This window comes from Serinus canaria, chromosome 3 (assembly GCF_022539315.1).
Source record: "Serinus canaria isolate serCan28SL12 chromosome 3, serCan2020, whole genome shotgun sequence".
NCBI classification, from domain to species: domain Eukaryota; kingdom Metazoa; phylum Chordata; class Aves; order Passeriformes; family Fringillidae; genus Serinus; species Serinus canaria.
The window spans coordinates 74,536,098-74,549,566 of NC_066316.1; the positions used below are offsets into that span (position 1 = coordinate 74,536,098).

At 40.0% G+C, this 13,469-nt stretch overlaps 1 protein-coding gene across 1 annotated transcript in view; it reads right to left on the reverse strand.

The window, feature by feature from the left end:
- Window positions 1-13,121, reverse strand: part of FUT9 (fucosyltransferase 9) — a 103,883-nt gene extending 90,762 nt beyond the window's left edge. Inside the window, exon 1 of the mRNA XM_050972467.1 lies at window positions 12,976-13,121. Within this exon, the coding sequence (XP_050828424.1) occupies window positions 12,976-13,120 (145 nt within the window). The 5' untranslated portion in view covers window position 13,121. The remainder of the gene's footprint in view (window positions 1-12,975) is intronic.
- Window positions 13,122-13,469: the final 348 nt, after the last annotated feature.

Genomic DNA, 13,469 nt, shown 5'->3' on the forward strand with positions numbered 1-13,469 from the left:
AGAAAACTCAGAGATTTCGAAATGCAAATATTTAAAGTTGGCTTTCCCACACTTATTAATGTGCACCCAATCCATAGCTGAGGATTTGACTCTAGCAGGAAACAATGACCATTCTGGCATATCTGTGCTTCAGAAAGAAAAGACAGACTTTGCAGAACTCACTGAGAGACATAAACCCAAGAATAATTTGAAAGATTAATATACTGTGGAATAGATATATTCTAGTCACTGGACTGTAAATCCAGGAAGAACACAAGTCATAATTGGTCTATCCAAGAATTGTACATGTAGCAATGAAGCTACACATTGTAATCAGAAAAATAACATTTTCCAATCTGTTAAAACTTACATAGATACTTTTTTTCCCTTTTTTTTTTACATGAATTCACATTGCATTGGGTTAGAGGAAGTTGTAAAATGTTAATAGGTGAAGGCAGCTTACTGCCTGCCAACCACCAACTGATTGCAGATATTTTTGCAGACATTGACAAAATAAATATTTAGGAAATTCTGATGCTCTTGTCAACTTAATCCTGCTTCAGAAAGGTTTACTTCTAAACAGGGTATAATAAATTTCAAGGGTTTGTTTTCTTCCATTTCCCATATTAGGGAAGATTTACCACAAACATTAGAGTTTTCTCTGGAATTATACGTATGATTTGAAAATTCCTCAAGGAGCATTAGGAACTATGAACGCCTAGCTGAACTTCAATAAATTATATTTTTAAGGACATCAGCAAATCAGTTTCATGCTACAGAAAAGTGTAAAATAAAAATGTCAAAGCTATATTAGATTAAGTTGAACTATCAAGTTAATCCAGAAATGATTTCTGGGACACAGGAACCATGAAGACTTAAAAATCTTCAATAGGAAGAGCAACTGGTAAAGTACTGGTAAAGTAAAGATCTTTGTGAGTAAACAGTCTGTCAAAATGGACTATTATGGGAAATGATATCAAGTTTCATCTGAAGCCTAATTCCCTGAACTAAAACATTTTTCTACTCCTTTGAACATTAACTTATTATATGCTTTTGCCACTTGAATACCTTCTGACAATAAATAGAGACAAAGTGGTGAAGTAATAATGGAAAGCTATGCTATCACTCACTATACTGTATCTCCTGCATGAAAGGAGAGAGATCTTTAGTTGCCCAAACTGGATACTGAGATCTTGCTCTAAAATGTTACATTTACTAAATGTTTCCAGTACTAGTACCATCCTGTATTTTCAAGTGTTGCTTTTTAATGCCTTAAAATGGACTACCAGCTCCATCAAGGGATTCAGGAGCCGCTTTGCTCAATACCAAGCTGAGCATTAAGACACCACCAACACTTTCCATCCTCCAGACAACAGCAGCACAGACCCAGCTCATGGTGCTCATGCACCAGCTCCCTCAAGCCCTGACCCTGACAAGGTTCTTGGACCCCAAACCTGTTTTCAAGAGGTAGCAGTCTCACAGTCCAACCCCGCAGAGAGAACCACTATCTTTTCTGAGAACACACTTGCAAGAGCAGATGTCACGTGCATGGGAGGAAAAAAAAAAAGATAATTTTCTGAAACTGCAGAAAATTAAATTCCCTCTCGGGAAACTGACAAGCCCACTTCATCTGATCTACAGAGAGTTTAAGAATTAAGATTGTCTGCCTCCCAGGAGGTTCCTATTAACCAGAAAATATTTGTTATTTGACAAGACAACTTTTTAATTTTCCCCTCTTGGAACTATCCGGTTTGCTTTTAAATATTTATTCAGCCAAATAGCAAGCAATTCACTCCACAGACCAATGTTAGTCTGCTCTTCTGTGAAGAAAGGGGGTCAGGTTTAAGTTCCTGCTCCATTAGCTATTTAATCAATTATCCAAATTGGCAAGGTTTCAAGAGGAGAAAGTCACTAACTTCATCCCAAAATAACCATTCAGTGAGTAGCTAGGGCACATTTCTGACCTGAAAGTGCCTATGAGTGAAATTTTTTCTCAACTCAGGAGTGTGTTTATGTGTTTAAAAGGTCATCCACCTCAGTGGTAGGTGTTCTAATTACTGGATATTTGAGCAGCAATTAGCAGCCTGTTCTAATAATTTTGGAGAAAAGGCAGATTGGTCTTATATAATTATTTTCAGGGTACAGCAGAGACCTCCCCAGTGCTGAAAGAAGATACCTTAAAAGTGTAGGTTTTAAGTATATTACTGTCCTACCATATTTTCTTGAAGCTATTCTTCCTTCTGCTTGATTATTTCTCTGGTTGCCCCTCTTAGCCTTCAATCTCCTGTGCTTTGTGCAGGAAGCCTAGCTCAGGGTAGAGAAAGTCTTTATAAAGAAAGCACCTTTCAGTTAGACATGGCAATGCCTGATGGTTGCATTCAAAGAAGTGTTGGGGAGCTAAAAGCAGACTGATCCACTACATCACTTTTGATGTCGTGCCCCCATTCTGGATGGAGCATCCATATTTTAGTGTTTATGAGGTGTATGGGCATCCCTCAGGAAGGTAAGCAGTACACACTCTAGTGGGAAACCCAGAGAGCTGTGTAATGTCTTGGCACTGAAAAGGAACTTTGCTACCGAGGAGAGTGTCAATCACAAAGTCTGTTTTAAATTTTACCCAGCCAGAAGTCAAGCACTCTGTATAAGATTAAAAAGAGTTGCATCTATCTGTTCAGGCTTCAGACTTTGTTAGCCAAGTAAACTTATTTTTAAAAGCTGGAGGGAGAGGAAAAAGAAATGGAATCAAGCTCCCTTTTAAAATAAAAGATGTGCTGATGTTCTTCTAATGATATTGTCATTTGATTTTCTAGCCAAAATATTGGCAGTCTGAGTTCAATTTTGCTGATTCCTTCCTGCAGTTGTGATATTGGAACCTACTAGTCCCAGAGACTGTACAGAGAGAAAACATTGGCCACACCTGCAGGAACCATGACCAGAATGAGGGAAATAAATATTTATTTGCCCACACAGTAGTGGTGAATGGCTCTTTAGCCTAGTGCCTGGCACAGCTGCCCAAGGAATGAGTAACTGATTGCAGTACTTGGTCCATGAGCCAGAACAATGAAATATTTACAGTTCTCAGACTTGTTCACTTTTCAGAAGACTTAGAGCTCTTCTAGGGACAGGAACAAATAAAAATTTCAAGGATAAGAACTGAATTAGGAATGTGCAATTTCAGGGCAAGGTGGTGGAGTTTGTTGTTGGGAACCTAGGAAACTGCCACCTGACTGGGAGACATGGTGTTGGCTTACAGTGAATCCCAATTTCCATCCATGGGTTAGGTTTGGACGCAGCTATGGTGGGCGTGGATTAGATATCTCTTGAAGCAAAGTAAACTGGAAGCTCTGCTAACAGTCTGTACCAAATGTACTGTAACCTGCAGTGGGGACAAAAGGATCTGAACTAATTAGTCCTTGGAATAGCCTGAAACTACTTTCAGGGTAATAACATTTTGTCTGAGACAGCAAACTGGATCTAGTCTGTGGTAAAACATATTGATCATGCTTAAATATAAGGACCTCCATACCTCATGCTTTGCCCTGCTCCTATTGCGCTGAATTAGTTGCTAATTCAGATAAAAACATCCAAGTCACATTTTATGCTGCATTAAAACCTCTACAGAGCTGTAAGTCTCTGTGTGGATTTTGCTCTCATTCATCACAGGTAGTTGTTAGTGAAAGCTTCAAATTTCCCCTATTCTTTTTTCCCTAAGGCAAATAAAATAAATTTTAAATAATTAAGTAAGAAGGAATCATTGGGGAAATGATACAAAGGACAAGATGGAAATTAAGAACTGAAATAAAACAAACACGAGGAACAAAATGCAGGAAGAAAGTTTCACAGAAGTTAAGGAAATGTTAAGTAATGACTAAGAGGGAACAAACTAGAAAGAATAACAGGTGGTAATGAATCAGGAGGAAAATGTTATTTTGAAGCAATAGTTTGCAGAAAGTTAAAAAAAAATACATATCATATATATATATGGATTGGGTTTTGTACATTCATATGCATACATACCAGTAGACAGCTATCCAGACTGATCAGAGACTATCATCCCAAGTCTATACCAGCATTTACTCATTGCTGGTGAAATAGCCTATGATTATCACGCATTACCTCCCCTTCATGGCACCTAAATTGCTGTTCATATTTTGGGGAAAATCTGTGATAAACTAATTTTGTACTGTATGAGGAGGCATGGCTGGAGCTGGGGATTGGGAACTTAGAGCCTTGGCTTCCATTTGTACCTGTGCTTCTCTGACCTCCAGGGAGGGATAATTCTGGAGATATTTTTTTCCACCTACCTGAAAACCATAGATAATCCACAACCATTACATGGTTTAAAGCACTTACAAAAACAGGGCACAAACATCAAAATTATTTACTCTATAACAACCCAGTGAAAGGAACAAGTATCTGCATAGTAATGTGAGCAAAAAGAACTACAAATTAGCCCAATCCAAAAAAGTACAAGAAAAAAACAATCCCTTCATAAATCCACCACAGCAGATTGCTTTATTGGGAAACAAAAAACCCCAAAACTGCTGAGTTTCAGGGACGAGGATTTAATCCAGGCAGGGGGCCTGAGAAGATCAGCTGCTATTGTGGACCAGGAAGAACAGAAGTATATATTTGTGTGTATGTACATATATATACTTTTATATATATGCATGTTCCTTTGTAAGTGTGTGTGTATATATATATATATATATATATATATATATATATATGTATGTGTATATATGTATATATACACTAAAGAATTATATATATGCATACATATGAGCACACACACACATACATAAAACCCAATTATATGGTTAAGATATGGTGATTCACTTCATCAGATTAAACTACTGCTGTTATACTCCTTAACACAGAAAGTTGCAGGTTTTCAGTAACTTCTAGTAGGAAATAATATAATTCCTGTAGATCTACAGCTGCATGAAATTTATCTGGGAAGAATGAAAGACAGCTTGGTATTTTTACACCAAAAAAAAAAAAAAAAAGAAAAAATCTTGAAACTGTGCAAATTTCAAGAAAAAATTATTTTGAAAGAGGTATATTTGTAAGGTTTCTCTTCTGAAATACCTTTCCACTGCAGTGGCTTTTTCCATTTTAAAGAAGTAACAAATTGGTTTGGTTTTACCATAATCAATTATTTAAATTTATCTACAATTAAGTTGACCTAAAGCAGAATTACTGACTGAAAAAAAAGTTCCACTTCTTAAACATTCAATTTATGTTTTTGTTTCATTTGGAGAACTGGTTAAACTGTAAAATTTCCATAAATGAAATCATGTTTTCAAATGGCCAAGCGCTTCATTGATAGCAGACTCTACTTCTGTCCTTTTATTGAATTGAGTTGATTCATTCATACTGTAGTTTGCATGTGCACACACATAGCAGCCATCTTCCTATTTATTTCATTGATTGAATCAAATTAAATTATTTTCAAGCTCATGCTGGATTTTATGGACTGTATAAAAATTCTCAGCCTTGAGTTTCATAGCAGTGCTGCTGTGTTTCACTCCAGTGCAAGCAGTTTGGAGTTCCTTCCCATTGAACACTGGTACCACTTGCCATGCAAGGCTAAAATGCCTATTGTCTGGAAAGCTCTATAAACCAGATGCCATTGTTGTTGTTTTTATTTTTTTTTTCATTATGATTGCTTTAAAAATACAGATGCTCTCATCTATTTGCTCTTGCCTTCTGTGGATGTCTGTGGAAAGAAGACTTTTCATCTCAATGGGGCCTTAAGGAAACATACCTCTGGCTATATGCATTTTAACTGCCAAAATATTTTAAGTGATGTTTTAAAATTTTTCATAGTTTTCTCCCTAAACATTCTTTAGTTTGAATCTCAAATACTGTCAGCTTGTGGCAGGTGGGCATGCAGGCCAGTGCTGGAGGTCCAGCAGGTCAGGAAGCTATGTATACAGTACTGAGGCTCAGCGAGGTCAAATAATTGGGAATTTTGTCTGTGTTCCCCAGAAAGCTCTGCTGGGGAGGCAGCTGGTCCTTCCTGTGCTCACCAGGCATGCTGCCCAGAAAGGGTGGCTGGTAAGCATCTGTAGGGAAACCATGGAGACCATCCAAGCAGTGAATCTCAGTCCCTTCCCTGAGCTCCTACCTTCCAACTCTAATACCATTCCTAATACTGAATGTAGGACATCAGCTGTCTCAGTGTGGCTGGTTGAGGTGAATATTGTTTGTGGCAAACCTTCTCACTGGAAATTCTCCTAATTATTGCCAGTTCCAGAATTAGCAAGCTTGTTAGGTTCCCAAAAGCCATTTGTTGGATACTACTGCATTTTCTTTTCCCATTCATCTAAATGAGGTTGCTTAAAAACTCTTTTTTAAGTCTGGTAGTTGCAAGAAACTAATTAGCATTTGTGTCAGAGCAATCTTACTTCATTATGCTTAAACATTGGCCTTTAAACTATGGGTATTTAGAGCTGCTGAACAACAGTCTTAAGCAGCTAGCTTGTGAAAATCTTCTATTGTCAGCTTAAATAAATCATAAAATCAGTATAGCCTAGGTTGAGAGCCTTGGCTGATAAATTTTATTCCAAACATAACATACATGCAATAATTTAATTGCTTTAAGTGTAGTTTGGTGTCCTCTTATTCCATTTAAATGCAACACTCAGCAGTAGTGGCTGTAAAATATTTACCATTTCAAATTCTAAATCGCAAAACTTTATGTTTTTCTGTTTTTCAAGAAAAATTAGTGGTCTTCCATTACTGACCCACACTAATTTCTAAGCATGAACTATTTCCATTGAAAAATAATCTTAATGGAGAATTCCAGATCAATTTCTACCGAAAGTTCTACCCTCTCCCTCTAAGGCAAGATTTTCACTGCTTTGCCAAACAACAAAGGCTCAATTCTGATAAATTCAAAGTACTTGCCACACGAGTAACATGATATACACAATCAGTTAATTTATTGGGATAGACACTCCCTGTGCTCTGCATCCTCATCCATTTTAGGATTGATGCCTTCATTCACCACAACTTTGATTTTAATGAAGGTGTTTCTTTCCTAGCTTAAGGAAGAAAATTTACTGAAATCCTATCTTGTCAGAATATGAGTTCCACTCATTTTGCTTCACAAAATTGAAATATCACTTTGCTGGGTTTAGTTGGAAAGGGAAAAAAAAAAGAAGATTTTAAAAAAGAAATATTCAAACTGTTTCTGATATGCTGGTATGTGTATTGCAACACACATACAATACCTTTTATTCTGTCCAAAACATTTTGGTGAATAAACCATTTTTTGAGGACTTCTAAATTTGTGCCTTTTATTTTCAAAAGGAGAGATTTGAAATTTGAAATGTCATGCAGATAAACAGAGAAAACTGGTTTTGTTGCTTTGTGAGCCTGCTTCACCCTGTGGTGTCTGGCATGGTCTCCTTGCCACCTGCGTCCATCTGTCCTTGGTTAGTAATCTGCCCTGGGTACTGCTCTGGGTACCTGACTTCACAAGATGTGGTGACTCATTCAAAGAAAGTCTTTGAATATACAGGGATTTAATGCTGCCTGATTTTAAAAATAAAGGCTCTTGACAAATACAAATTGCTCCTTTCCCCACCCCTATATTCCATGTTTTGAAAAGCCTATACTCATTGCCTCAAGGAGAAAAGTAATTTTGAAGGAAGCATATGTTTTATGTCATGGTGACCTTCAAAGCTTAGACCTGATGGATCCCTGCCTCTCACCTCTGTTCTAACACTGGAATGGGAAAACAGGCTTTCCTGCAGTTTCAGCTCTGACACACTTTCTCAGTTTGAAATTCCTGTAGTAGCTGTCCTGGATAAACTAAGAGGAAGAAAACATCTGTAGAAAAGACAAGAGACCTTTGAACAGATGGATTATTAATGTAATATTCATTTTCAGTGTTAGTGGCTGTCCTTAATTCAGTAGCATTATTTACATAGTAGGTTTGGACTGTAGCATAAAATAATTACAACAGTTTTAAGTTGATTTTTTCCCCAAAAGAGTGCTAGGCTTAAATTAGACAAAAGAAGCCATTTTACATAAAGATCCACGATAAATAAAAGATGTCTATGTACTCTACACTGGGTTTTATATTTCAGTATTTATTTGACCTTTTAGTGGCAGATATGGGGAGAAAAACCCAAACATCCAAACATTAGTATTATAATGTTTCAATTTAGCCAGGTATGGGAGTGTATGGTTAAATAATTTTCTACTGTCAGATCAAAAATGCAGCATTATTTGGTGAAGAAATGCAAATTTATGAGGCTGTTTCCTCACAGATTATATATGTATTCCAGAATCAAATATCTGGCATTTACAGTCTCTCTACAAATTAAAAAAAAACAAACCAAACCAAGCAAAAAAAAAAAAAAAAGTCTGTGAAAGTACTTTTTAAAACAAAATAAAAAAAATTATGTGTAGTTAATTCATCTCCCTCTACCCCAGTCTCTGAAATACAAATAAGTATTTCCAGTAAGCTCTCCTTGAAGAACTAAATGTCTCGGGGGACTGGTAATCACATTTTTGGAACCTTTCACCCCTAGTTCACTGATTCAAATACAGCCAACATGCAGTAGTGATGGAAAATCATAGAGATTTGAAAGCTGGTTTGTGGCCTGTGTGAAATGAACTGGTATTTCACTCCATTTCTTGGAGGATCCTGAGCAGGCACTTGGCACTTCTGAAAGAACTGATGCTGAGCTCCTTGCAGGATCCAGTTGGGTCCCCAAAGAGCCACAACCAGGGCTGAGGTTATCAACCAAAATCCCTTTCTAGATAAATTTCCTCAGTACATTGATCCCTTGGAGCAAATTGGTCCTTAGCCACCTGGAAGATCTCAACATTTTCTCCTTGTCAAGAGGCTGGTGAAAGCAGGCTGAAAGGGCAGATCATTCTGAGGTCACCACACTGCACTGTTGCTTCCTGTGCTCCACAAAGGCTGGGTGAAAACAGTTTCGTTTTACGTTTCTGGTAATCTGGTACTTTGTATTGTCAATTGGCATTAGTTATACTTAATTGAGGGAGAGAAACAGCAGAAAAATGTTTCTTGCAGAAAGAAATTAATTTTTGAGGGTAAGGGTGACTTTGTCTCTTTCTTTAGACAGAGGTTAGGAACAGTTAATAAAATGTCCTTTATTCAGATTATACCTACCATATTATAGAAAATTTGTCTGACAATATTTTTTTTCTCATCATCCACAAATAATCTCAGTTCTGTTTCCCAGTGAAGGCTTTACATTATCTCTTAAACAATTGCATTCCCTTTATGCTCACCTTTCCTTTTATCTTCATAAAACTTGCATATGTTTTTATGAAAATAAAGTAGTTTTTTTAATGAACATTTAATATCTTGTATTAGGAGTTTCCTCAGAGGGAAGAAAGAAAAGTCTGTCTTCATTAACCACTAAATATAACGTGGGGAAATTAAAACATTTGGATGTCATGTCAGCTATATATGTTGTCTTCTATGATGTCACATTTGATTTTCTTTTTTTATGATTTGACAGCATCATATTAAAAATTTGATTGCACTATGACAGTACAGGCTTTGAATTATTCAGCTTATAAGTGCAGTCTTGCAGGAAGACTGTTTTGTATTTCTTGCCATTTCTGAAAAACTGACATTTAAAAAAATGTAAAAAGAAAGGGAAAATGGTTACCAATAACTAATTAATAACTTGAGCTTGGTAAAGGCAACATAATTTTCATAGAATATCACACAAATTAAAAGCAGATTAACTGTCATGTGCCACCTTTTTTAAAAGTCACTTGAAACATTATTCTCAGGTTGACATTTTGGCCCTGAGAGATAGATAGCAAGCCTCCAATTCATTTTCAACAAAGTCAGGACTTCCTTCTAACTGAAGAAGGCCCATACATTTCTAATCTGATTTCAGCAACTATCACTCTGAATTCTTGTGGTATTTAGTTGAATTACCCATCTCCCCTCTCAGCATGCACTCATGCCATTAATGTTTACTGAAGTCAATGGGGCTTTTTCCATTTGACTCCCATAAGGGAGCCAAACAGTTAACACTGGAGTCTCTTGGGCAATTTTTGCAACTCTTTCAGGATTTATACTGTGCTTTTCCCATGACGTCTTGTTTTTGCCAGCTTTCTTTCTTGTTCCATTTTACTACTGTCTAGTGTGAAATAAGTGCAATCTGTTGGTTCATTTATATCAAATAACTTTATTTGTAACCCTTTTCAGAGTGTCCAAATTTGTCTTTTCTTCATTACGACTTAAGGTTATTTTTAAATCACTAAGGATATTTTTAATCACTAAAGATAGAAACATCTACCCTCCATCTTGATTAAATTAATCTAATCCTTTCGTGTCAGAACCTTAAAGCAAATAATGCCATTTTAAGAAATGTGTTATTCCCACTCCCTAAAATAAAATTTTAGGGGTATCAGATATGACAATATCATTCAAAGTCAAACCTTTTTCCAGGAAACATGACTATCATTTGGTCACAATAAAGCTGCCCCTGGCAAAACATGTATTATTCTTTCTCACAAGAGTTATCTCAGCTGAGCTGTCTGGCCAGGTAAGAACTGTAGGCCTGACTACTGTTTAGGAGGGTAAAGTGTGGAATATTCCTTGTGAGGTACAAAATAAACCCTTCCAGCTAGGAAAATGGAGAAAAATACAAATGATCCTTTCAGGTCCCCATTCCCCAAAAATGGGTAGCAGGGTTTCTTTGATTCTGCTCACAGCAGTGCCGGGGAGAGTCACATACTGATTTAGCTGGGATCAGAATCATGATGATAGTTACACTACAAAATGGGCTTGCCTTCCCTCAGAAATACTTGATGTTTTTTCAAGAGTTGGGCCTGTCATTAAATATATGTATTTTGCTGTTTTTCATCTCTCTTCCAGAATCTCTAAATTCCAACTCAAAGATAGGAGTGCCTGTTTTCATGATTAGCAGTGAAAATTAGTTATGGATCACTTACACTACATTAATTTAGTTCACCTATTTAACATGAATCTAGCCTGTTTCTACACATGAATCACCCTGGGACAGCATTTTTTCATCCTTAAATAAACATTTACATGTTTGTGTTGCCTTCCTACTGATAAGTCAAACATTTCAAAATGTACAATTGGAAACAAGATATCACAATTCAATAACATTTCATTCTGCAATATCAATATCACTCTTCAAATATTCTGATGGATATAAAAATGCAGGAGCTACCAGGAACAAAAATCCTTTGTCCTTATCATTTACTGCTCAATCTCTAACCAAGCAAACTCTGGTTGAAGAAAACAAATGGTATCTACAAAAGTGCAGAGTAAAAATGTCAAAGTAGTACAGTCCACTTCCAATTTTATGAGTTTTAACATCCATCCTCGTCAATGGTTTCAGGGTTTTAACAGTGTCCAAAAAAAACCTGACTAAACTGAAATCAGAATCAGAGTGTTTCCCTTAGAACTATATGTGTTTTGACTGAGAATAGGCTGACCAGAAAAGGTGATAGAGAAACTTACTTCCATAATAACCTTTAAATCTTATTGTTTCAGACTGCTACCAGCTGTGGCAGGTAAGATGTGCTGAAACCATTCAGATGAGTCTCATAGAGATTCCTCTCTGCATTACAAGGAGAAAACTATCATCCTGTGACTTGTACAGAAAAGCAATATCTACAGAATTACAAGATTTTGCAAATGATGTGCTTTACTTGTATGTAAGAACACTTGAATCCCTTTACCCACTGTAATGCAGGACTTAAGAAATTCTCTGCAAGTAAGAAAAAACACTATGAAAAAGTATCAGTGAAACACATGAAAAAGCGCAAGCCACAATCAAGCTAAAATTCCAACAAAATTTAGCAAAAAGCAGGAATTAGGTGTGGGGGGGAAGACATTTTCCCCCAGCCTCCTCCAGTCATTAGCGTTATCACAGCACCAGCTTCTGGAGAAGGGAGTGAAGATAGAGTGTGAATCTTATATTTGTACTTGTTGTCTATTTGGCAAAGAGGCACGAGGCTGCTTTATTTATCTTTTTTAACCTTTATTTCTTTTTTCTTTTTCTTTTTAATTTAGACAGTTTCCAGGTCTTTAACATTACCCTGTGCCAGAGATAAAAAAAAATAAAAAGAATCGGGGACCGCTGCTGCCATAACAACCCTTCGACAGGGAACTATTGGGATACAGATAGTTACTATACTAGCTACCACCAGCCGTGTGCATCATGACACATAAAAACCAGAAAACCCTTTTCAGAGACAGCATCCCGTCGTTTGCACTCGCGGTTCTGGGCAGCCAAAGAAGAGCAAGCAGAGACTTCTAGCCCCTCCACCCCCCGCACCCCCACCCCCCCGTCACTTTATTTATTTAATTATGCTGGTGCAGGGAGTGTTAGAAAAGTCCATTTGAGCTCTGAGCCCTGCCCGAAGCCGCCCCTGGAGGGCCGCGCTTGGCGTCACCCGGCGGCTCCGGGAGGGGGACCGGGACCCTCCGCCGCCTCCCGCCGGGCCACTCCGGGGAAGCCGCCAATTCTGCTGAGCTGGGTCCTCCCTCCCCACCTCCAAATGGTCCCTCGCAAAAGTTAAGGCTCTGCCCCCTCTCCGAGCCGCCCCGGGCGCCCGGGGGTGCGGGCTCGGGGGTCTCCTGGCCCGGCTGGGGAGCGGCGCTGCCGGGGTGTCCGCGTAAGCCTGTGGGAGATCCCCGTGGGAACGGGCAACGGCGCCCGGGAGGGGCAGCAGGGCGGGAGCCCCGTTGCTCCCATCCCGGAGGAGCTGCGGGGACATCCCGGCTGCCCCGCGGACCTTCCGCCCGGGCGGAGCGGGCGCGGGCCGGGCCGGGACCCTCCGTTCCCGCTGGGCGGGGGCAGGGCGGGAGCGCGGAGCCTCCCCCGGGGCTCCCGCTCCCCCAGCACTCATCCCCGGGGCCGCTCCGGGATGGGAGGCGCGGGAGCGGGAACGGGGGGGGATGCAGGGCAGGTGCTTTCCGGGGCGAGGGCGCCGGGCCCGGTCACTCACCCGTCCGAGGGGGAGGCTGCAGATGGCGCGGCGGCGGCGCTGCCCCCGGTGCGCGGGGGGCTGCGGGGCAGGAGCAGCAGCGGGCGCGGGAGCAGGGGCGAGCGGCGGGGCCCGGGCTGCTCCTGGGCGCGCTCTCGCTGCCCATCCCCGGCGCTGCCGCCGTCGCCGCCGCCGGAGGAGGATGCGAGGGAGAGTCAGCCCCGGGCGCGGGCACGCGCAGCGGCGGAGCGGGGAGGGGGGGACCGGGAGCGGCGCGGGGGCGCGCAGCGCAGGGGGAGAAGCTGGGAAGCTCGGGCTCTCGCTCTGTCCTTCGGCGTTTCCATCCCTTCGTCCCCCAGCCTTTATTTTCTCATTTTTCTACCCCTTCTCCCTCCATCCCTCATCCCTGCATCCAGCATCCTCCCATCCATCCGTCCCTCACCCCTCCATCCCTCCACCCGGTATCCCTCATCCATCCGTCCATCCCTCCATTCCTCAGCTCCTTCGCTTCCCCG